This window comes from Chamaea fasciata, unplaced genomic scaffold (genome assembly GCF_029207755.1).
Source record: "Chamaea fasciata isolate MVZ Bird 193981 ecotype frontalis unplaced genomic scaffold, bChaFas1.0.hap1 SCAF_6, whole genome shotgun sequence".
In the NCBI taxonomy this organism is placed as follows: Eukaryota; Metazoa; Chordata; class Aves; order Passeriformes; family Sylviidae; genus Chamaea; species Chamaea fasciata.
In genome coordinates, this window is record NW_027094091.1 from 35,599,239 (window position 1) to 35,626,060 (window position 26,822).

The following is a 26,822-nucleotide window of genomic DNA, read 5'->3' on the forward strand; positions in this document are numbered from 1 at the left end:
TCTTTCATTCTTGAACACTTAGTCTACTGCTTACATCACCAGGAGAAGATATTTTACAAGTGTCCCTCTTAGAAGATACTAAAAATCTGCGCTGCTGTAAAGCCTACCTAAGCAGCCTCTGTGAGTAAGTCTCCGTGTTAAAAGGCAGGCCAGACAGTCAGGTGAAAATGACATTTTCATATGTTTGTCTGTCCCTGTGTGTTGAGTCTCAGACTTCTTCAGCTGCTCACCGAAACTCGTGTACTGTAGACTAGAGGATGACTCAGACTGCAAATACCTGCGTTCGGCCTTTGACTTGTGAAAAATTGCTTCTTTCTTCCTGCTCAAAACATTGCAGCATGGAGATTTTATCTCTCAAAAAGAAATTTGGATCACATCTTAAACACTCTGGTACAAAAATATTAAATGATGTCTTACAGATTAAAAACTTCAGTTAATAACTTGCCTTCCTTACCACAAATGTTATTATTTATTCACCACAATTTATAATATGAAATGCAGGCCCTAGGATCATAATTTAAAGTAATATAGTCTTCCTTTTTCTTTTGTTTTCTTTAACGTCAGTTACTATAGCTCATGATTATAAACTTTTGTATGTTTGTTTTTCTTTTGAACTAGGTCAAACAGCCACTAGCTCTCAGGGATTAGATTGTATTTACTTTGAAAACTACCGTGTTTATTTAACCATAAATTCAAGAGGTGAAAAGAAGTTATGTAAAAAGGCTGCATTTAAAGTAAACTTTAGTAGCTTCCTTGAACACTGAACCTTCTTCCTTGGCAAAGACAAAAAACAATATTCTATTCAGTATTTACATCCAAAACTATTAGAGAAATAAAGAAGATAGGGTAACTTATTAGACTTTTTCATTCTGTATGCTTTCCATCTTGGAACATTTTACTAAGATCAGGTTTTTCTACCAGGTGAATTCTAATTGTTGAATACAGAATTTTTTTTGCCACTGGTATTTTATCTACAAGGGTACAGCAAAAGGTTTAGTGATTTGATGTGTTGCAAAAAAGCAAAAATAGATCAGTGTGGAAATGTTTCATTTCAGATATGTGTAGGGCAGCTGAAGAATTTCCAGTCTATTTCCTTTGTAATTAGAAAGATATGCTTGTTGCAAGAAAGATTTACTTTTACCAAGTAACCAAAGCAATAGTCCTGTGATTGAATTTCAGTGCCTTTGAGAGGTAAGTGGATCAATTTTCCTGACTTAAGTAAAGATCATTCATACTTAATTCATCCCAGCCAAAAAAATTCCACGAGCTCCCCTGAAATCTATTCCAATTGTTTAAAAAGTTTATTTTAGTAATGTGTTTTTTGGCCTCTCATGGCAAAGGAGAGAAAGGACACAGAAACCAGACTTCTTCATTCCTTCATGCCACCATTTGCACATTTCCATTCAGTCTTTTCTATAAATATTCCCAGTGGATGCAGGTTTTGGTTTGCTTTGGGTTTTGGCAGTTTTGTTTTGTTTTCTTCTCATTCACTCACCTTCCTTGGAAAGTCTCCTAATAAGCCCACACAATTTCTCAAAACTACATTTGCAACATGAACAACATGAAACCTATACAGGAACAATTGAAAGCAGCCAAAGGATCAAGTGATGCAAGTAATACAGTTGTTTATCCAAACTGGCTTACCATTTGCCTTTTAAACAACAGCATGTTATTGACCCATATCAGAATTGTGATCTTCCATATCTTCTGGGTCTTATTCCAGAGAAACATCCTGCAGAGACAATGCTTTCCATCTAATGCAAAGCTGATTATTTCTGGCTAAACATCATGCTTACTGATTCTCCTGTGTTTTTCAGATGCTTTGTTCGAATCATTGAATTCAATTTTATTTCTAAACATATCCTCAAACAAATTTTCAGGTTTTCATAGTTTGGAATATTTTTAAAATTAATTAAAACTATGGGTATATCCTTTTGAAAACACAGAGAAACTGGAATCTCCCTCTTAAGAAGTGTATGTTTGAACTTGGATAAGACCCCTGCAGTGTTTGTTATACAAATTACAGTTATGTACAGAACTGCAACAAGACATTTTGGCATCCAGAGTTCATCTATCCTTGCCATTTTCCTCATGCTTTTTCCACTTATAGTCACTGCCTTTTTTTCACACCATCTGGTTCATATATGGCCTCCCTTCCCTGACAACAATAATAGCAGCATCGAGGCAATTCTTAGGTACAACTGCATCCTCTGACCACCATTTTTATGATTGTAAGTATGGAGTTCACTAAGTGATTCCAAATTTCTTAAAGGCAACATTCTTTTCAGAGGCCAAATCCAGTTTGTACAGAACTAGCAAAAATTTTGAAGTGTCTGAGATCATGTTATAAATTCACTTATAAATGATAGGCTGTTGTTGCAACATAACGTGCAACCTACTCAGTGCTGTTTTCCAATAAGCATCACAGTAGGTATAGGAAATTTTTTAAAAGGGTCTAATGTCTTTATGATTACACAAATGGCATAATGAATCCTGAGAACAGGGGAATTTTGCTTCCCAGTTTGAGACTTCATTTTTGATACTTAGTACATGAGCCACAGCTTTTTGACAAAAAAAGAAACCTGGCCAGTGAAAAGAATTATTCAGAAATATTAGTATGTTACCATTCCTTCAGAATGAATGTTAATTATTCATTTCCTTCCTAAAACACAAAAGGAAAAAGAATGGCATAATTAGAAGTCATACAGAGATACTGAAACACACCTATGATCATTGTTTTTTTTCTTAGTTGCATTCTGTGGGAAAAATATTAATTCTGTACATATACTGAACAATAACAATTTGATTTTAGGTTAGCTGTTAATATATTTAGGTTTCTGGAATATTCAGTCTATTGGTTCTATTTTCAAAATCTAAAGATCACCATATCTTTAGAAAGGAAAATAGACATGCAAATTAGATTGTCTTTAATGGTAATCACGCCTTTTTTCTTTTGTTTTCTTTTTGGTCAACCATCCGTTTTGATGAAAGTATTTTGAGGGAGTTCTTGATGGAAATGAAATCAGTGAATCATTACAGCATAGCAATGGCTTGAGATGTGCAGGACGTATAGACGGGACTTTGCCTCAAATCTACAGTACAAATTTAAGGGTAAACTATGAAGAAGATGTCCCATTTGTCATAATGTGATAACCAACCATTAACAGAGGCCCTGTCCTTTTGTCTACAATAACATCTTCCCATGTGAACTTCATAAACCTTCATTGCTACCTGTATGTGATGACGTGAAATATTAGTAAAGGTGCCATCCTGTTAATTTCATAATTCATTTTGATCTGTTTAAATATGGATTAAAACATAAGAATAAAATTTTGCCCTGTTTGTAGTGCAAAACAACTCTATGCCACTTCCCTTTTCAAAACTGAGCAATAAAATGTTAGTGTTCAAATTACCAAAGTCAAGGCTTCAAATAAGTTTTCAAGTTGTTAAGATACCTTGGAATCAAATGGCTATGGAGTTATTTTCAGCCCTTACATACATTTCTCAAGATAAATTTATTATTAAGCACACAGACAGAAAACAGCATAGTCACAAGACCACAAAACTCAGTTTTCTATTCATTTATAGATGATTGTAAGTACTTTGTTGTAAGTAAGGACTAAGTACTTTATAGAACTACACTATACTGATACAGAAGTAAAGAAATTGAAATTATTTCCTTCAGACCACTAAAGAATTCTGACTTTCCAAAAAAAACTTCTTATCTAAATTTTTTCCATTCCTTAACTACAGTAATTTGAATAGAAATGATAAAAAATTTAAACGTAGCTGCATGCAGAACAACTTTCTACAATTGTTAATTCTAAAGCTGAATGGGTGAAAAATGCATTCAAATCAAACTCTTACTAAAGTTCATTCATAAGATTTTTAAAGTTTTACCAAAAATCTATAATAGTTTTCTCTTCCTTAGTGATGATACACTAAAAAAGGACACAAAAGAAATGAAAGCTTCCTTAACACTTAAAAACATAATTCTGTTAATTCAGCCAATATGCAGGACTCTTTCAGGAAGATTTGTTGTAAAGGCTCTCAGCTGGGTCATACAGGGTATTGTCCTTCAGATGACTTCTACATCTGTAGACTGAGACACATGCATTCTGAGAAATATTTCTAGTCAAAAAGAGGGACTTTATCCACGACAATCAATAGAAAGAAAGAGAAGGATTGCCACTGACATAAATGCCTTCAAGAAAGCACTCAAAGCTAGTACTGATAATAAGAGCAACTACATATATCCTGCTGTGCACAAGCACCCTCAGATATGAATGTGAGGCCAACCTAGTGATTTTTCCACATTATGAATCTACTGGAAAAATGGCAGAGACACATTTTCAATATTCAAGATACTGCCCCTGAAAAGAATTCTGGCAGCTCTTGGTATGCTCCAGAAGGTGTCCTTTCCTGCATATCCACCAGCCCTGGAACTAGGGTGTGACCTAGCTGGCTCCAACCATCCTGCCTGCCCTCGTGCAGACACCATCCAACAGACACAGGCAGAAATGCTGGACTCCTGCAAGGAGGTTCTCATCAGTTCAACAAGAGAGAGTATTTCCAAGCAGTCTGCTTGCAGATGAAATGCAGGGGGTCTGCAAGCACAAAAATAAGGAGAGACCTGGCCTTTAAAATATTCTAGGGGATCATTCCATTCAGGCAAACCTCAAACAGAGACAGTAAAGTCTTAGTATATAGTGCCTGATCCTGAAAAGATACAGAGCTGAAATCTGCTACTCAAAGGAATAATTTTATTTTCCATCTCAGCCTGCGCAGTCATATGCATTATTTTCTGGAAAAGCATAAAAAGACAAAAATTCTGAAATATATATATGAAGGTGTTTAGATGGCAAGTTTATAGTACATTCTCAGAGTATGTTCATTTCTAACTTAATATTTCTCTTAACTGGAATGCAAGACTACAACTATTCTATAACACAACTACATTAAAGATGTTATTTCCCATTCCTATCTGACCGGAGAGGAACACTATTGCAGTAATTAAATCTCTGTTTTATCACGTCATCAAATAATGATCCTACCATTTTGTATTTCCGTTTTTCATTTCCATAGTAAAGTCAGTCAGTGATTTTTCCTCCTCCTTTTCTTTCATGTTAATTTTTCTTTATTTTTCTTTTTTAAAGGCAAATTCTAATACAGATTTTAGATGTATTAGTTTCAGTGAACTTTATCAGTCTCTATATTTACTCAATTTACATACATAAAGAAGAATTTCAGTTGGGTGATATCTACAGCTCTGCTGGATGGTCATGCTGATGGCCCAAATAGTTCACTTCAAACTTAGTAATTGCTCTGCATTCTTTTGTAACTAACATATTCAACTTATATTGACAATAAAACTCAGATTTTTTTTAAAAAACAAAGTAATTAGCAATTATTTCATGGAAGCTTTAAATGTGATTAAAATTAATTCTTCATGGAAAAGTGTTTTCAGATTTTCAAAATGTCACAGACATTTTCAAAATGAAAAATTTGGAACTTTGGATTTAAGTTGTGCTCATTGAGAAACTGCATTTGTATAAAGTAAGTGGATAAAATAAAACAAAAAATTCTTCTAACTATTGAATTGAAACTAATTATTTGACTTGCTTAGGCAAATAGATATTTTTAGACGTTTATTTTAATTTAAGCTTGAAGAGCTTTAAAATATGAAAAATTCTCCTACAAAGGAAAAAATTGACAGCTGCTCAACTCTTTTTAAAATAATTATGAAAATCATTTTAAAATACTTATTTAAGAATTAATGTAATAATTTCCATATTTCATAAAAGTGCAAAATCCATAAGCAGCTAGGCTAAATTACACATGAAAAATTGACATTCCTGAATTTAAAATTACTATTGAAAAAATGCAAAAACACATAATTGTTCTTGAGTAGTCTAGGTAAAGGAGTACACTGAAATATATTTCAGAATCAAATTTAGCCCTGACTTCACAGATTATGTATCCTTTATTTTTCTGCATATGTGTCTTTTTTATTACTTGAGGATACCTAGGTAAAGAGAAGTAAAAAAGATGTCTCCAGACACAAGCTACATTTTTAAATTGCATGCTATGAAAATACGTGTATCTTCAGAAAATATGTGTATCTTCAGAACACCTACTGTTTCTGTGCCATGTGATTAAGAATCACATTATTTTCTAGTTCCGTAATCCTGAATGTCTTTGCCAGTTTTCCCCTGAATTAACAGAAGAGTGAGTCAGAAAAAAATCTGGCCTTTAGCTTCCATTTCCTTAATTTTTAAACTAAGACACCTTGTGTACTATTCTCTTTATCTGATGCATTCATAAGGAACAGCAGAAAATAGGCCTACAGATATTACTTAAATATACAGTGGCCAAACAGGCAGAATGCTCACTAATATAATAAATGTGCATATCATTAGTGATTAAAGATGAGTACCTCTGGAGGCCAGGATCCTGGGTTGTAAGGCAATGTACAGACTTAATAGCTGTTTTCTAAAAGACCAGTGTGAAATTTGTCCATTTGAAGACTGCACAAATGTACTGTAAATGGGGAAACTTAAACCAAATCAGAAGTTGTGTGCCCAATTACCACTAGTTTAGTAGGCGTTCTCATTTGTCTAAATAGATTACAAAATCTATAAACAAACAGAAAAATTCTGTGTTTGTTAACAATCCAGAAAGATTTTTGGCAGACTCTGATAAGGATGAAATTTCAACAAGAAAAGATAAGGTGTGGCTTCAAGAAGTCAATGAGGTAGTGATGAAACTGCTATCTAGCAGTAGGTAAGATTTCTGTAAACAATATTTTTAAAAAAAAAACCCCTTCTTGCTTTATTTCTATTTTTTTTTTCCAACAGGATGATGATACCCGTGATAGTCAGTTTAGCATTACAGCATATGGAGTGGGCCCATGTGTGCAAGCAAAAGACGGAATGGCACAAAAGGGGCCAAACAATCCTGTTCAAGCTGTACCAAAAAGCCCTGACGAGATGAGAAAGGTATTCATTGACCGGGCCAAGAAGATAGACACAATATCCAGAGCTTGTTTCCCATTAGCCTTTCTGATTTTCAACATTTTTTATTGGGTAATCTACAAAATCATCAGGCATGAGGACATTCACCAATAACAAGATTCAGGCTTGCAGTACATGAAGATCTGGCTGTCACACTCAATAGGAGGCTTTTTGTTAGAAGTGCACATCAGAGGATTGTGGAAGAGTTAAAAGCAATGAGGGAGAGAAAAAAGATCCTGCATGTCCTGCTACAGTGGGATGGAAGAGTGACACCAAGAGAAGATACATCTGCTATTGAAAACTTTCCTTGTCAAACTAAATATTAGCAACTTTTGCATTGAAAATCACTCTCTACTGAAGCTTTTCTGCCAAGTATTTATACATACTGTTACATAGTGGTATAATTGTACAGTACTCTTTGATGGTCCTTAATTTTTTTTTTTTAATTCTGGTGTATTTTTAATTTTAAAAATATTTCCAGAATACCCTAGGTGAATCCCACAGTATTACAGAATAAATTAGTGTTTGTAAGTTTTATTTTAATTTTACAATACAATGGCAAATTATTGAGAAGAAAACAGTTTAAAGGACTTGATCTAGTCTTAAGGGCAGTACTGGTGATTTTACAATGAGCATATTTAATATATTTAAGTCATATAATTTATTCAGTGTATTTCATATTACTGTTCCCCTGGAAGGTGTATGTTGAAATAATCTCAGACAGTACAAGGTATACAGTCTAACAGTCTACATTTCATATGAGAAATATACTAAAACTTATAAGGTATTGATTCCTGAAAAGGATTTTTTTTCTTTTAATTACCTATACTTTGATAATTGAAGCATATTCTTTAATCTTTTTTTATATTTTAGGGGGTTTTTTTTCTCAATTCATAAAACTCATACAGCTTGTGAAATAGATAAATTACATCAAAATTTTGCAACGCTTCATTTTGCTTCAATGCAAAGAGATCTCAGACCAAAACTGAAAGCAGAGAGTCAACTGTTTCACTGAAGCATTTGGAGGATGAATACAGTTATGTTTATGCACATTCATCTCCTATAAATTACATAATTACAGGAAGTTTAATTTATGAATGTGTCACATTTTCTGACTCATTTTTGGAGTTTGTTAATGTGACTTAGATACTGGTTAAGAAGGACTTCACAAGTTTGTAAAAACATGTAGCTCTTCTAAAACATAAAAGAAGACCTGGATGGTCTTTTACATTTACTGGATTTCACATTAATATGTAGGAGAACAACTATCAAAACTCCTAGAAATATCTTCCCTGCTTAGGTTTAAATAAGCCATATTTGATGCTTTTTTGAATTGTAACACCATAGATCACATTTATGGCACAGTGTCTAGGCAAGAGTATCTACTTTTTTCAATCTATTGGCAAAACGAAATCATGCTATGATGTGGAAATATAGCATTTAGCATTATTAGATACTCTAAATCCAGTAGGTGAGGTTGATTCTCATTGCAAAATATTTTTAATTTGAACACGTTCAAAATTTGTGCTTTGTTGACCAGAATCTGTATACAAAAGCAGAATCGGCTGGAGGCAAACATCTGGTGCACTGCCAAAGGCATGGTGGGTATGAAGTAACAGAAGCAATGTAACTCTGCGCTGAGGATTTTAACATAGCAATCTCGGGTTTGGTTTGTTATTGTTTTCCTCCCAGGATTAGTTCGAGAGATTCTTTAACAGTAACTCTCACATTTTGTTGAACTCTATCAGAGAGAACATGTATAATCCGCCTTTATTTTAAAACTATTATTCTTTTATAGTTTTGCTTCATTTATAATCTAAAATTAATTCAACTCGCCTTTTTTCTCTTTTTTTCCCCTGATATTGTGTCTGCTTTTTAATTGATTTCTTTATGTGCATGTTCCAAAAAATCTCATTCACTTCTGAAGGTGTGAGGGGGGTATCACAAATTTATGGCTGATATTCACCTCTCTCAAAGTTACAATTAGTTATATTGTATGGAAAGGGATATTAACATGTTTCTGTTATCAGCAAAATCAACCATGTTTTGTTTAAGAGCTGTTTTCAAATGCATATAACATTTGGCATGTGATCTATTTTGATACAATGGAACCAAGTTCTATCTGGAGCTGATGGTTTAGTGGACCTTTCTAATGGAACCATAACATTTACCAAGGTAACAGAAGCCTCTGTAGTCCACTAATAATGTGTTTTTCAAAGGAAATAATAACTTTATATGTAAGTTTCATTTAGATTACTCCTAAATTACTCAGTATAAAGTCACATGGTAGAGAAAGAGAGAAATGTCATTTAAGATGATAAATTTCAAGGCACAAATGCCTGCTATTCACCACTGACAGTGGGAATAGTCCAAAACTGCCAGCAGGTATGCCAGCCCTCTGTGTAAAGTTGGAATCAACAGCTGCTGACATCCTCTGCTGTAAGAGATGATTTTTTTTTTTTTTGCAACTGTATAATGAAGCAGCAGGAAATGATGTTAAGATGCAAAAATTGAAAGGTACTCTGCAGTACTTACCAGACTGCAGTATTTATGTTGCAGTCCCATCAAAGAGGCAGTGGAAATGCAAAAAAATAATCATCAAGGAGATAATATTTGAGGCAAATGGTATCTAGCAGTGTTCCTCCTATATACAAAAAAGACCCTATTCATTAGGCAGAAGTAATAGCTACCTCACTATCACTGGAGCTGCACTCTTCAGAGGACAAGTCTTTTGCAAAGAAGGCTTCTCAAAAGCACAACCCCTGTGTGACAGGATAATGCAGCTTTGTCCCAGGTCATCAATAAACCTAGGTACAGACCCTGTAATTCTCAGGTCATGTTTTTCTGATTTCTGTGGACCAGCCCTATACTTGAAAAATTAAACACTGGCACTAGAAGGACATTGTAACACAATAAGAATAGAAGGAGATACTGTAGGATCTGGAGGAATACCCCAGTAACAGCTACTGAAGAGCTGACACAGCCACCATAAACATTAGGCACCTTTATTATTTTTCCCAATCCTGCCGTGTCTTGGTAGGTGCACTTGCTCAGGTGAAAGCAGTAACTAACTACAGGGGGAAACAATTTGTATCATCTGCTGCAAAGTTTGTGACAGTAGTTCCCACCTGTGCAGGCTGACTTCCACACACCATCCTCTTTCTTGATGGAAAGAGAAGCGGGACATGAAGGTTCAGGATGAAAAGTCTGGGCTGTGCACAGCGGAACAGGAGCCACAGGGAGAGAGAAAGCCCAAAGCAGAGCTTGGACCTCTTACATGACTGTCTTTTTGTTCTGCACTAAAGAGAGGTGTGGCCGAATCTGTGTCACCCCTCATAAAGCAAAAAACTTCAGTACCTTGAGAGAGGAGAGGAAAAGCCCCTTAGAGGTGCAGTAGAAATACTCAACTAGCCCTGCACCAAACTCTAAATTCCACACAGCAAAATGCATTTTATTTTTAAAACCAGATTCAAATATTAACACAATTGGCTTGCATGGTTAGAGGGATGGCTTTTTTCTCTATAATGTTGATAAACTATGTGAAGATGAAAGGGAATATGGAATACTAGTATTTTACTTAGAATTCGGCTATAGTAACACCAAAATAAATAACACCAATATATTTTAATTTCAAGGACTTTTTACAGCAAGTAGTATTATTTAAACAGGTTAGTGTAATTCAGGAAGAACAGAGCATTTACTTAAGATTTAATTATTTTTTCAGCTCAGTCATACATTAGTTTTCTTTGGATACCTTTTCTTATGGTTCGTTCCAAAATCGGCTTTATAAAGAATCATTTGTGATGTGTGAGAGATGATTCTGTTTACTCACTAGACAGAAATACTTAGGTGATTAAATGTGCACTTTACATTTAAGGAGTGAGGTATTGCTTCCACTTTGTGTATAATCCCTTAGAGAACTATAGACTGATAATGTAGATAAAGATAGAATATAATGAACTGTACAAAATCTTACATTTTTTAACAGTAGGGAAAGATAAAAAGTCTTCCTTAACCTTAGAAAAAGAAAAAGTATTATTTTCAGCAATAATTTTATAGTAGAAGGAAATTAATTTATTTATACCATTCCCAGCCCAAGCTGACATGATTGGTTGCAAAAGACACATTTTTTTGTGCAACTTCTGGTCTCATTTGAGCTATCATAGAAAATAATCTATTTCAACAGAATAGAATTTGGCCTTAAAATGTGAAACTGCTGAGTGAGCTGGTAATACATACAGTACCCCTGTGAGGTAGTAAAATAACTTTATCCACATCTTACTGCACAATCTGATGAGTACAATATTTAGATGAGTACAATATCAGATTTCACAGCTTTTTTCCTTTTTGAGACAACTAAGAAGAAAAATATAAATCTCAAGCCAGAGTACTTGTTAGTAATCAAATCGGTGTTCTGTTTTGGAGCAGTTACAGAAAAGTTGTCCAGGCAACAATAACCTACAGTAATTACTGAAGTACTATCAGTTTGGAAGGCTTGTGGAAGCAGGTTAGATTGCTGGAAGCAGTGGATTAATGCCAGAAAAAGTGTTGGCTCATCTTGTCTTCTTGACATTCTCGAATATTACTGCACTTCTTCACTTTCATCTTTGTGAAATATGCAAGAACCATTTCTTACATTTGTATTTTAATGTACGTCAGAGTGATATTAACGATGAAATGGACTAAAGTACTACTGATGTTCCATGAATATGGAATTGTGAGCTGTATAAAAAGAAATTGTTCCATAAGCTTTTGACATAAAGGTTTAACAATATATGGTATTTTGTGTGTTAGTGATCCTGGCTTTCAAAAGGCTACAGTGAGAAAAAAATAAAAATTGATATGATAGTGTATTAATAACTTGCCTGTGAGTTTTCAAAATATTCTCCTGTGAATTCTCTCTGACAACAATTTAATCTCAAAGTACTTCCTTTTTTTGGTAAAAATCTATAAATGTGTTGTGCATGGATTTGATTATATTCCTTTTTATTGTATTACAGTATCATATTGCACTGAAACTGACATTCTCTGCAATCAGAAGTGTTAAAAATGTGAAATTTATGGTGTCACCCATGTCATTGTAGATATTTTGTTCAGAAAAAATAAACTTATCTTTTTTCAGAAACAGTGAAATAATTTTTATGATACCTTTTCCTAATGAATTTAAAGTCAAAAGAGGGACAGACAACACCATTGGAAAAAAGCATTAAACCCTCAGCAGTAGTTACAATGCACTACCATTAAATATGTCAGGAGTAAAAGCAAGAGAAGGACTGGGGTGTCTTTGATTGTTATATGAGCTCTAGCTATCAAAAAACTCTTATTCTGAAAATTCAGGAAAAGTTATCTCGATAAATGCCTATTGAAATAAGTACAGCCACTCCAAATTAGTCCTGCTGAATTTATTATCAAAAAGACCAAGAGTTTCACTTGCAACAAAATAGCCTTGCAGCGGTGAGTGAGCTTCATGCCAGGCTAGCCCCTGACACGCCCGGATCTTGGTGGGATCTTTTTGGCCAGCCTCGTCCTGCCGCTTAGCTACGGTGGAGGGAATGAGAGACGGGACTCTCAGAGGTTTGACTGGGGGTCAGGCTTTATAGAGGAGGATCCTCGCCTTTAGTCCAGAGCCTGGGAGAGATGCTGAGCCTCCGGCGACAGGGGGTTTTAACCAAGGGGTGAACTCTTGGGTTGGGTACATACATAACCAATGGGGAGAGAGAGGAGGGGATCCAGCTATTAACATAACTGACAACAACATAGACTTATCACCAAAGAGAGGGAGAGGAGAGCCCTCCAGCCAGCCAGCCCCCTGGAAGCTCCTATCGAAGCTTCCAGACCTGGGGGACAGGCCCCGGGTGACTGGCAGGGAGGGGGAATCTCCCTGAGGGATGCCAGACAGTTACACAAGGCGGGAAAGGGCAGCCAGTCGGGTGCTGCAACTGGGGAAAACCAGGAGAGGTAGAGGAGGGGAGGTTGTGACATGAGGGAGACGAAAAATAGAACTGGGGTACAGTGAACAGTGAACTGAAATACATGAAACCAAAGTACATAAAGCAACTGTTATACACTGAACTTAACATTAACTTTGCACCGCCACATAGCCCTATGAAAATTTTATAGATCCCTGAGCCGCTACTATGGACTCCTTGATAGAAAACTTGCAGTTAGCAGATAAGAAGTCATTTGAGAAGAGTGTGAGTTCTTCTAATCTGATTACAGCAGTGTTAAAGCTCTTATAAAGAGCATAGTCAGTAACAGCCACGTCTTCAGGAGACAACGCAGATGTTTGTCACAGTCCACGTGACAAAAGGCAACATCAGTTCATGCCTGTCAGTTTCCTTATCATGTCGATGGGACACAAAATGGTAACTTGGACATACTCACAAATAAAGGGTTTCCATTAACAGTTGCAAGTAATTCAGTTCAGTAATCCACTTGGAGCTCTATAAAATGGAAATTTCTCAAAGGAACAGTCAAATGAAACAAGAACGCCAGAGAAGCCTTAGAGAAATCTTGAGTGAGCCTTCACAGAGCCTGCAGAGCTCTCAGATTTTTGCTGTTTGTGACAGCTTTTGCTCCAACAGATCTATACCATCTTGTCTTCCCTAAAGCAGAGCACAGCTGGTACCTCTGCCCTTGTTCAGATATAGTCACAAGCAACAATGTCATGAAACCAATGCAGTAGCAAATGTTTTCATGATGAGATATGCAGTTCCTAGAGCATGAAAATGCAAATGCACTGTACCAGGTGGGCAACAAGCAATTAGAAAAGAAAGTGACAGCCGGGTAATGTGACATGAGAATCATAGGAAAAAGAAGTAACAGATCTTAAAGAGATCAATATGTGATTTATGGCATAAACTACGTGGCCCTTTCAACACAATGTTCTGGAAAAACAGATATCAAATATCCTCTTTTCATGATTGCATACGTGGCAACCTATCAACTTTAAAAATACCTAGCTACTTTAAAATATTTTAAAATATTTAATTTCACATAATCCTTACAGTGGAATTTATTTTGTATTATCTATACACTATCAGGACCTGAGAAAATACTTTTTTTTTTTTTTTTTTTTTTTTTCTCTGAATAAGACACAAGCCTGTGAATTTAAAACCCAGGACAACAATCCTCAGAAGTCACAGGCCTAGAATTACAGAGCAGTTTTCCTTTTGGAAATTAATCATATTTTCTCAAAAATTTATTAATACTTCCAAAAATTTAATAAGCAACTATATATTTTATATATAAAGTTTTTTCATTAAAAAAGTGAACTATTTAAATTTTATATTAAATTTTATAATTAATATTTAAACATTTATTTCACAGTTACAAAGTCACAGATTGGCTGAGGTTGTAAGGGGCCTCTGGGAGTTCTCTTCTGCAAACCCCCTGCTCAGGAAGGGCCGCTTACACCCAGTTGCCCAGGGCGGTGTTCAGCTTTTGAATATCTCCAAGAGTGATGACTCCACAGCCTCTGCAGGCAACCCGTACCAGTGCTCAGAACCCCACAGAGCAGAAAGTATTTCCTATTCAAAGGGAATATCCTGTGTTTTGGGTTGTGCCCATTGCCTTCAATCTTGCCACCAAGCACTGTTTAAAAGAGCCTGACTCCATCATCTTTACATACTTCGCACAGGTTTTTACACGCGTTGACGTAATCCCCCAAAACCGGACACTGTAGTCCAGGTGTGTCTCTACCAGTGCTGAACAGAAAGGAGCAATCACCTCCCTCAACCTGCTGGCAACACTGTTAAGGCAGCCAAGCCTAGCATTAGTGGTCCTTGTCACAAGGGCACGTTTCTGGCTCGTGTTCAGCCTGAGGTCCTGTTCTGAACACCCCCTGTCCAGCTGCTCATCCCCAGCTGGCACTGGTGTGTGGGGCTTGTCACTCCCTGGGTGCAGGGCTTTGCACTTTCCCTCACAAGGCTGAAAATACTTTTCTTGTAATATTAGTCCCCATTTAAGTAATCTGCATTTAAAACTCCTACTGAGGTATTGAGTTCAGCCTCAAACCCAATTACGTTTTATTTCTTCTCTAAACAAGCCAAGTAACACATCGACCTGCCTTGAAAACTTTTCAGTGTTTGTCAAAAGTCAAAAACTTTGATGTGTTTAGTTATTCTCACTAGGCATGTTCAGTAGGTACAGAAAGGATTAAACAATTGTTTTTAAAAGCACCTGGTACAGCTGCTTTTCCACCTGAATATAAGGAGGAACTTTACTGTGTGTGTGAATGTACACTGTAACAGGTTTTCCAGAGAGGTTCTGGAGTCTCCCTTACGGAGATATTCAAGAACTGTCTGGACACAATCCTGTACTACGTGGTCTAGGATGACCCTGTTTGAGCGGAGAGATTAGACCAGATGAGCCAATGTAGTCCCTTCCAACCTGACCCATTCTGTACTTCTGAATGAAATAAGAGTAAACTTCATGTCGAGATCAGAGTAAATCCAAAAGTTACTCGAATTAGGATTAACATATTTAGATTAGGAGGTTATTGGACATTTTTACAAACCTCAATTACACCTCATTACGTTATACACGAAGCAGGTGTCCCTCCCCACCCATTCCTTGTTTCATTGTAGCAAAATCACCGTCGTTTCTCGGGACAGTATAAATTACACCACAAGATGGCGCCCCCTCCCACGGATTTGGGCGCGTTTCGGGAACACGCATTTTGTTCAAGGACAAGAATCTTAGCGGAATGCATTCTTCCTGAAGACATTCCACCCACCGACAGTCATTATTTAGAAGGAAATTTATAAGATATAATTACTATTCGTGCTAAAGATCAGAATTCATTTTGAAAGTAATGGAAACATTTTGAGGTGATGCTGTCTTAGAAACCCAATTAAACATTGAAGGTCTTTGGAGCAGATTCCTCAGGGTAAGGATGCCTTCAGAGTACAGATACAGCTACAGGTAGAAATGCACAACTTATTAGATATGCACAACAGCCATTCCACTTATTAACACCTTGTGTATTGTCATGCTGCCATAAACACAAAGAAGGAAGTACAAGAAAGTTTCAGGGTGACTTAACTGCGGCTTACCAGTAGCTGTAAGGAACCTTCAAGGAAGATAGAGACTTTTAACAAGGGCATGAAAATTTTTTAGATAGGTTGAGGGAGAGTGGATAGAAACAGAAAGACGTAGGTCTAGATCAGATATCAGAAAGAAATCCTTCCCTGTGAGAGTGGTGCAGCACTGGAACAGGTTTCCCAAAGAAGCTGTGGATGGCCCACCCATGGAAGTGTTCAAGAGCAGGTTGGATGGAGCTCTGGACAATCTAGTGTAGTGGAAATTGTCCCTGCCCATGGCAGAGGGGCTGGAACAAGATGATCTTTAAAGTCCCTTCCAACCTAAATCATTCTATGCTTTTATGATACATACGTTTCACTGTGGAATAGATAACTTCGTATTATCTCATATCTAAGTTGAGGTGAGTCCATAAACTTCAGCAATATTAACAATGTAAATCTGTAACTCAGTTTGCCTTATGATAACTTGTTTTATCACCACCCTCTTGCTTTCCTAGCAGACTTCACCCCTTTACACAGTCACTGAACAAATACGGAAAGAGCAGTAAGAACACCCTGAACTTTGATCTGAAATGATACTGAGAATATTATTATAGATAGATACTACAGAATAGTTGCAGACTAGAATAGGTACTACATCTTACCACTAACATCTATTTATTGGTTTTCCTTTATTTCTCAAGAGGGTACAACTTACAGTTTCTTTCATGGTTTAGATGCTAATTAAATAGGACCACAATGAATACTATTAATTTTGAATTTAGTACTAGTTAATAAAAAAATTCTCCAAAGTTAAAGAATTGTGTGTTTAAGGTTCACAAAAGTATTTAAAACTTAAAAATCAATGAGTACTGTGGTTGTAAAACCTTTCTTGCCATAGACTTTGCAGGTTCTCAATGATATTTCAACTGAATTACTTTACATTTGGTATTTAACTGCATTGACAATAAAAGAAGGTCAGTAAAAATAAGCCAAGAAGGGCATATCTCACTTCAATAGGAAACTTTTAAATTGTATACAACTGTGGTCAGACATAATACAGAAACAATTTTATACTACACACAGTCTTGAGAAAATAAATTTAAAAGTACTTTCAAAAATTATCTGTCCCCTCTCCAGTAGCCTCAGATTTAATTAAGGTTGATAAGTACAAAAACAAGACAAAACAAAACAAACTTGAATTTTGTTATTACAAATATATGAGACCAAGTAAATTTCTGAAGAGTTCTGAGGCAGTATCAATGCAGCTTCTAGATGAGGGAACATGGAGAAGGTTCTTCCTCTTGTGCCAGCAGTTCTGTGTTCAGGCAAAGTCTTGATATAAGAAAGTCTCTTTCTAAGAGCTCCTTAAATACTGATTTTACTCCTGAGCTAATTCCTTTAGTTATTAATGGCACCTCCAGAATGCTACTTTCATTTGAAAGGCAGTACATTCCAACAACACCCTATGACACAGGGAAAATGTATTAAGCTGGTTTGTTATCCCTGCTCACCTAATTATTTCTCCCCTGTGACTGGAATCAACATTTCACACAGTTGCCTCACTTGTAGAAAAGTTACATTGTCTTTCAGATCATTAAACCACTAATACTATATTTTTACTTACAGTACTCGTGCTTGTGTTCCTACTCTGACACCTCCTGCAAGGGAAAGTATGGACTCAGATTTACATGAACACCCCAAGTATTGCCTTGGCATAAGAGTTACTAGAAAATTTAGGTACTTATATCCCTTCCTCACCGCTTTTCTTCATTTGCTACCTTATCCTGGAAAAAGTTTTTCAGTATTAGCAAGTCCAAGTTGTCTTAAGTCTTCTATAAGTATCTTTTCCACTACACCTTTTCAAAGTATCAAACCTATGTCTAAATCATATCACAATTTATATTTTTTTCTATTCCTTCCTTGTTTTCACCTGTGGGACAGTTCTTTTGGGATGTCCAAAGGGACCTCAGGACAATTAATGTAAACACACAGAAAATCCCATACACTCTACTTTCTGGTCTGCCCTTATAATCTCTCCTGAGCCTGTACTAGCTCTCATCCAACCATATCCCACTCTCTAATACTAATGAGTTTTGTACAGGGTAGTTTCAGGATACAGCCATCATTAGCTCATCTGTGAATTTTATAAGGTTACTTAAACTTTTTTAAATTAAAGTAGAATATTTTACTTGTAACCACCAGAGCAACATAATCTGCATGCCTCTTGGAGCATATGCAAAATCATCCAAAACAATTTTTTTTTTTCACAGTTCCTAACCAGGCTACCAGACCACTCTGAGCTGTCTACCTGGGAAAAAAACCTTGTAATATCACCTCTGTGGGAATGTTACAAATTATGTGTGCCCATCCACCTTGCCTGATGTAATCTCCATTGGAAAAGGTAGTTCAAATTGCATAGTCAATAGTTTAAATCAGTGACTGACTGAGTTCATTCTGTGGTTGCAATTTTCTTAGCTTAATATCCTTGACAGAATTTTAGTTGCTGGAGTTTCAGTGAATGTATTTCAAACCAGAGTTTGCTGTCAAGCCTGTTTGGGTAGCTACCAATAGCTCTGCTTTACGGGTCTGAAGTCAATGGAAAAATGTCTGACAAATTGGATCAGGGTGGTCTACCTGCTTACAAAAGGCAGTCGTTATATATCTCATCATAGCTGGAGTCTTAATGATTGCTCTTTCAAAGGCAATTAAATCATCATCTTTGACACAATCTTTCTGAATTCAGATCTTAAACAGATGTTCTGAACTCAGGGAGTTAGGCAAACTGTGAGTCCTTTCCACTGTTTAATTGTTGTGTGCCTGCAAGCTAATTAGCTATTTATTCTCTTCATAAAAATAAAGTGCAGCAGAATCTAAATTGAACTCGAACATCTGAACCAAACTTGAACATCTGTAAAATATGCTTGTCATCTTGCCTCTCTTAATTCTACTGCCATCAAATCTAGCTCTGCCTCAAGCAAAAATATTTCCACAGACCTCAAGACTGGCTGGTTTCAATTATACTATAATATTTTAAATAGTAAAATAAACATGGAAAATATTGTCAGAGATGGTAACATAGTAAGCATGCTACATCCAGAAAAAGCCAAAAAAATTTCTTTCCATCATACAACTTTTTGACACTTCTTTTATCCTCCAATCTATTTTTTGTTGTTTGTTTTGTTGTTGTTGTTTATTTTTTTAGTTGTTTATTTTTAATTCTAGGAATAAAAACCTGTGGAAATAAACGAAGTATTATTGTTTGTGCCTTTTATATCTAGACAGTAAATAGCCAGCAGAGGTCAGAACAAGGAAAGAAACACTTAAATCGCCTATCGCTAGACAATATATTTGAGTTGAGGTTTAGAAAAAGGTTGCTTTATTCTTTTTATTTACAGTTTAAGAGAATATTCATAACTATCCTAAATGGGTCATGGTTTTTTTCCTTTCCCTCTTAAAAACCAAAATTGAAACTTTCTATATCAACATTTTAAATCCATTAAACAGTAACAACTCTTGTCTTTCCCCAGACAGTAATCTTATTAAAACAAAGCAAGTCCTTTGTGGAATGAAGTGGACTTCAGAATCTGCACGTACCCTCCAAACAGATATACCATTAAACGGAGATATTTTTGAAACTGCTCCAAGTCCAAACATATAAACTGCCTCATTGGAGTTGCTGTGCTGATAAGAACTTCCCTCTGGTCTTCAGAAACAGGGGAGAAATTTACACAGGTGGTGAAACAGACTTTACCCATATTTTACCTGCAGAGGAATCATCCTTGGATATTGTAGAGCATAAAAATTACTTACAATTGGTTTTCCTATAACTATGCAAATAAAAATTTGAAAAAAAAATCAGCCCAATGTTTGTTTATTTTTAATCAAAGTAAAATTCATCTTTATGTGAAATCAACAATTTTATTGGAAACATAAATAGGTGATAAATAAAATACTTTAAGTAGAATTCAAAATTATAACATTATTATTTTCAGATATTTTGTAGTGGGCTGACCGAGTCTGGATGTCAGATGCCCACCAATGCTGCTCTGGCACTCTTCTCCTCAGCTGGACTGGGGAGAGAAAATACTAGGAAAGGTTCATGGTTCAGTATAAGGACAGAGAGAGAGCAGTCAAATTTACCGTGACAGGCAAATCTCAGAGTTAACTTGAAGAAATAAACTGTGTGGACCTAAAATGGGCTTTGTAAGTGAACACAAAATCATAGAAGTAAAAGAGATTTTTGAGTCAACATAGAATCAGATACATATGTGTGGACAGACACTTGTTAAACCAGTTTTAAAAGAACTTCACAGCTTCTCAGCTGCTCATTATTCTTACTCTTGGAAGTTTTTTACTAAATATCTTATATAACTCCTTCTTTTAGCAATTTAGGATATTATTTCTCATTTTATCTACAACAAACAAGGAAAGCATAACTCCCTTCCTCTTTGCTAATGGCTTACTTATTACATTCCTTTTCCACATCATAGTCCTTTATTTTTCTCTTTTTTTTTTTTAAGGGAAAAAAAATCTAAATCACTTATTCTTTCCTCATGGATCATTGTTTCAGAGTTGAAATCACTGTTACTTCTCTCCTCTTCGTGCATTTCAGCCAATCCTCTGCCTGTTTTGGAGAGGAAAAAACAGAACTGTACAAAGATTTCTATTGAAAGCCTCGCTAGTGAGGAGCAGAGGAGAGAGATTACTTCACGTGTTTTGGTTATAGAGTTCTGTTTATACATTTTCTTTTACACAGCTGCACGCCTCTGCTGATTCATGCTCAGCCATACTAATCCATAGATTTTCTTTTGTGCACAAATACTAGTAAGCCTCCTACTTTACGTATTTGAGCAAAATATTTACTCACTTCTTGTGAACCTTCCTTTTAAAATTCCTTCCTTCAAAAGTCTTCAAAGGTTTTAAGGCTGTGTCTGTAGAGCTGTCCCCATCCTTCAATAATAACTAAGTTTCCCTGTCATAGCCAAGATACATATTATTCACATGCTGTAATAAGAGAGCTTTTAAGGAAGAAAGCATGAAATTTTGAGTAAATATTCATCTCATGCCATTTCTTGCTTTCAGAAAATAAAAACCAGATTTTCCATTATTCCCTTTTCATACATATATGCTCACAGGCACAAACTAATTTCTTATGGAGGGTGAGAAGCACTTTCTCTGTCAGTGTTAGAGAGCTATTAGAATGTTTCCAGCATACAGCTGGCACCTAAAGAGGAGGAGTTTCTGTTACTGAATGAATAAGTTTTGTGATAAACGTTAGAAGAACATCTTAGGTGTAGTTCCTCAAAGTGTTTTGGTTGCATGATAATTCTTTTTTTAGAGAGAGAAAAGAAAAATCTGAAATTGCTGATTAAACACTGACACATTTAGGTCATAGTAGTGTCGTTTACAGAAAGGCGTCTGGATCTAGAGAGAAGAAAAGCCTTTGAAGAAGGTGAATTCAGAAATCTACATTACCTCTATGGAAAACTGTTTTAAAAGTTGTCTTTCACTCCTAGAGATTATTTAATTTTTGAGTTTTTATATAATTGCAATGATCTAAATTGCAATAAAATACAGCAAAACAATTTAATATTCTTACATTTGGGTTTCCAGTATTTCCAAGAATACACCCACACCTCTGTTCCCTCCTTCCCATTGCTAAGGACAATATGTTCAGAATCAATATTTTTTTTTATTTTTCTCTGAACCTGCCAAATTGTTCTGCATGTCAAGAATAATTAAATGGGACTGCCAGCTATTTCAGAGAGCACAAGGGTAAAAAAGACCCCTTCCAACATCCAGAAATGTCAGTGAATCCAAAAGCTTCCCTTGATGTAATTTCAAACATCTGAAAAAACATTAGTAAGCCAATGCTAAGGATTTTTCTTAAATCATTAAAGAAACAAGAAAAAAATGATTCTTGGTCTCATATAGTTGTTATCTCTGCAAAACATGTATAGAAGAAGACAGTAATTTTAAAATTGAGAGGGAAGGCAGTGAGGTCAGTCCTCTATCAAAAGTAATCTCTTAGATGTAAATTGGTGGCTGATTTTATATCAGGTGTCTCTGATCCACTGTGGAATATTTGTCCTCTTAAGCACCTTCTAAAGAAAATACATTAACCATTAATTGATGATGGTGAACTGTCCTTTTGCTTCCCTCTTCCATATCAGTTGCATCTCTGATTTCTACGTGAGAAAAGGAACATGAGGTTATGTGCCCCCTGGGAAGCAGAGTAAGTAGCAAGTAGTAATAAGACACTAAGAATTTCAGTATTTCAAGAAGGGTCTTTTTTTTTTTCTTCACCTTAATTTATTTTTCTAATAAAGTTCTTGTCTTGTGGTTCATACTTAATGACTGTCATGGTTTACTAAATATATTAAAATGAGTGACAATACTATTTCAATGGTGCTATATCTGATGCAGAAAAATGGGTTCTGTTGAAACAGGAATGAAGTCAGAATTCATTACGTAGCATGGCAGGAAGAATTCCCATCCCTTTTTTCTGCTTGGCTTGTTTATTTGTTTTCCCTAGGATCCTGGCATTGTTGTTTTTACTTATAAATCATCCAAGAGGTTCTATAATTTTGATTTTGCTCTTTTCCATGCTTGCAATGGGGTAAATTACTGAAAAAATAAAAAGTTACAGAGAAGGGCTGGTTGTGACCACAGTTAAGGAAACAAAATAACTATCTGAAAACTAATTGTAGCTTTACAGTGATTTACTTGGCTCTTTTCCTTTTTTTTTTTTTTTTTTTTTTTTTTTTTTTTTTTTTAGCCATAAATAAAATGAGATTATGAAAAGAGAAAAAGGGATAACTGGATAAAATTTCCACATAAGTATGAAGCTTCAAGAAAACACATTGCACTGAACATGGGAATTCCCTGGGTGATTCTGGACTCCTGTCACACCAGGGCCATTATGAAATCATAGGCAAATATATTCCTGGTCACAAAAACTCCTTCCAAGAGGTAGATGCATTTGATTAAGTTACATTTAATAGCTGCTGCTTGGTCAATCCTTTGACTGTTTAGAAGCACATGGTACAATGCCAGATCAACGTTAGCAGTGCACGTGATCATCACAACAAGTTCTGTAATTCTCCAAGAGCGTGTGACTTAAAATTCGGTTTCACAACTTGCAAACACAGCTGTTTGGAAATGTGTAAAACAGTTTCCATAAACTTCTCAGTGACCTGAAGAAGAAAGAGAAGAGAAGAAAGGAGGAGACATCTTTCATTCAACAGTATAAAACAGAAAGTCTTCAAATTATTCGGTAAACTAGAATCTGGTCTGCTTGAAATGCCCAGAAAAAAGGATTTATAGATAAGTACAGAATAACACTAAACTATCATGCATTGTAGGAGAGAAAAAGGCAAAAAAGAATCATAAGAAGCATAATCAGATACACTTTTATTAGGAAAATATCCCTTTCAACCATCCTGGAACTGTTCTGAATGAATGTGCTCAAACACTTAATGTGGATCCAGAGGAGGACTACTTAGATGACAAAAAGAATATGAAATTTTTCTTTCACATATGATAGGTTGAAGAGCTTAATTTTTTTTTAATCTTCTAATAGAAGCAACAAGCATATATGACTGATTTTCAGAAAGTGAACATATACTTGTAATCCTGAGGAGAGATAAACACCAAGAACAAAAAACAAGAACCCTTCTAAGCTATGAAAGAGTGTCAGGGGTAAAAAAGTGGCCATTTGTATTTTAGATTTTCTTCTAGATGAAAGAGACCTAACCTGTGGAGCCTTCAGTATTTGGGATAGACTTCTAGTGAAATCAGTAGAAGCAAAAGCCTTCAAACAGAGAACTTTGAAGGAACTAGAGAATTCTGAAAGAACTTAATGTGCTTTCTTACAACAGAATGCAATTTCTCTCAGTGATTTATTTCCTTCTAGTTCATTGTTTCGATTACTGTGTGAATGTGTTCTTGTGCACATACATACACATATATGTGCAAGCAGATAAAATTTGCAGTGCGTAGAAGCTGCATGTTATTGTATAGTGCATTTTACCTATGGCAGTGTTTTTACCCATGGCAGTATTTGATATGACTGTATGCATGTGAAGAGTAAATAGAGATATGTGAAAGGTTGGCTAGGAATTAAATGTCATAACCTTTTGCCACTGCAAAGCAAAATATGTACTTTGGGTGTATAGCCCTGAGTCAGTGTTTTTATTGACATTAAATTGTTATACAATATTTTTATTTTAGATAAACACAACGACAAAGCAAGAACAAATATATTTTTCCAGGAACTAGTTAGGATCGAGTGTACCTTAGTATACCCTGAAAAACAGTGTATAATTTAAGAGTGACTCATTTGGGCACCAGCTTTGTAGGATTGTTTAATTCCTGCTCTATCATGGACTTACAATTAGTCAGAAGAAAGCCAAGTGGGGCCTATTTTTATTATTGTTAGTTCAACAACAGTGTTGATGGAATTACTGAAATTGGTACTAACTCATTCACTGTATTGAGTGCAGCACAGTCTTCAAGAAAGTGTGATAAAAATTAAGGCAGTCCAGCAACCCACTGACAGTGAAAGAGGAGATGTCATCCTTCCAGACTCCTCCCTGATACTCAGATACACAGCCCTGCCCTCTCCCTCATACCAGGGAGGCTGCCCTTCAGAAATCTAATTCAGCTCACTAAGCTTGCTATTTCTGTTTTATCAATAGAAACAGGGAAGGAAGAGTCAATTCTGGTGCTCAAAATCAGGACCATGGGATACAAGGCTGTGCTTTTTAGTATAAAATATTCTTCAATTGATTGAGTCATGTGAAACTACATTTACGGTCTTCAAAAGAGATGAAAAAAACCACCTGTTTCTCGAGAGCAATAACACCATTTCTACAAATGTCTTTTAGGCAACCATTCTACCAAAACATTGAGGAACAGGAAGGAGACAATTTTTCAAGGACTATATCAAAAATACACTCATTTACATTTAGTATTAACCTTTAGCTCTAATTTACTTCTGGATGATTAAAATTTTGGATGTATTTGTGAGTGTATTTTATGTATATAAATAAAGAATAACCCAGTTACACATTTCATGTTTCAAAATTAATTATTAACATTTATAGCCAAAAATACCTGTGGCATTGGTGATCCGATTAACCAGAATAGCGATCCAAACTAACTATCTAAAGAAGTGACATTATTTGCTCCATAGTACTGAAGGATTTCTTGGATACTTCTAAAGAAGCAAAAGAAATTCTAGTATTTCTTGAATCAGCTGGCAAAGGCCCTACCCAAGGCCCTTCTCAGGCTAGCAATCTGTTAGGCTCAGTCCCAAGCCATCCTCAAATTGAGCTGGATTAGTTTGAACAACTGTACTTTTACTGGTCCATTTTGACTGAGATGATCCCAGGACCAAATACATGAATAGTTCAGCTAACAGAGCTGATGGAACTGTGGTCTCTGGCAAAATTTCGTAATACACTTCCAGGTTTGAACAATTCCAGCCAGCTTACTTCTTTTGTTATGTGGAGCTCTGCCTGAAGTCCCTCCAGAGATACAGGGATAAGACCCATGGACCCATGGCCTGCTATCTGCAGGACATCCAGCTAGTTCAACCTGAGCTGCTCAGCCACTACTGTTGCAAGGCAGAATCTGGAAATCATCACTAAAAAAGCTGAAGTTTTTCTACACTGAATTCCACAATTTTTAACTCTATCTAATTCTTTTACAGATATGGTGTCTTTTCTACAATACTGATCACATTATCTAACAGCTCCATTTGTATTTTTACACTACCTATTTGGGTGGAAAAAAAAGGATTTTTTTCTATATATGAATACAGAAATTATGAATATGTACCATGAGAAATTACTTCAAAAATTTAAAATGAAAAAAAAATTAAAATTTCATTTAAAATTAAATTTCCATTTTTAAATTTTCATTCAAAAATTTCATTTCATGGATTTTCATTCAACAAATTACTTAATACTAAGCCAACAGCAGCATCATATCCCTTCCTTAAGTTCTTTAGTGATGCAAAGTTAACGGAAGAAACATGGAATACATTAAATGTTTTATTTTACAGCCTTCATCCATCTTCTTTATGCTCAGTGGTATTAGTGAAAGCAATTCAACATTGTCTCAGCCACTCCCAACAGAAAAACCCAGGAACAACCCAGGCAGTTGGGACAACTTCTCTACTCTTCCTAAAGAATCAGCATCCACGTACCATGCATTTGAATAACGTTTTTCAATAAAACTTATTACGTTTGTGCTGATTTATTTGCATTTTCTTTTTCTATCTAACTGATAGAACAAATCCTATGACACACTATGCATATATAGCTCTACATGACTTTATACAAAAGCAATTCCAGTGGTTTCTTTATTTTGTTTTCCTTTATAGTAGCTTTGTATTTCTTGCATTTGTAAGAGTTCTATGTCAAAGAAAGAAATGCTTTCTTTTTCTGAAATGCTAAAATAATTGGTTATCATAAAACCCACGGATTACAGATTAAGCTATGGGTTTGTGCCTCAGCAGAAAACAGATTGCAATCAAATTTTTATGAGTATCATACCTTTCCATTTCCCTTAAACTCTCTTTCAATTCTTTAGTTATTTTTGTTGAAAGGTTCCCCATTGTGAAGGGAATTGCATGAAAAGCACAAGTGTTGCAGTCGTACTGAGGAAATATTTTTGTGCTTTGTTATGAGTCAGACTGGATGGAGTCAAAACATATGACTTGGTCTTAAGAAACTCTGGCTGAAAAACAATCAAAATCACAGATATACATCTGCTT

At 35.5% G+C, this 26,822-nt stretch overlaps 1 protein-coding gene across 3 annotated transcripts in view; it reads left to right on the forward strand.

The window, feature by feature from the left end:
- Nucleotides 1-7,748, forward strand: part of GLRA3 (glycine receptor alpha 3) — an 81,343-nt gene extending 73,595 nt beyond the window's left edge. The window contains exons 9-10 of one of the 3 annotated variants that reach the window (XM_066185947.1): nt 2,992-3,111; nt 6,858-7,748. In XM_066185947.1, the coding sequence (XP_066042044.1) occupies nt 2,992-3,111; nt 6,858-7,127 (390 nt within the window). In that variant the 3' untranslated portion in view covers nt 7,128-7,748. Of the gene's footprint in view, nt 1-2,991; nt 3,112-6,850 lie in introns of all 3 variants that reach the window. The other 2 variants (XM_066185948.1, XM_066185949.1) reach the window with 2 other exon arrangements.
- The last annotated feature ends 19,074 nt before the right edge of the window (nt 7,749-26,822 follow it).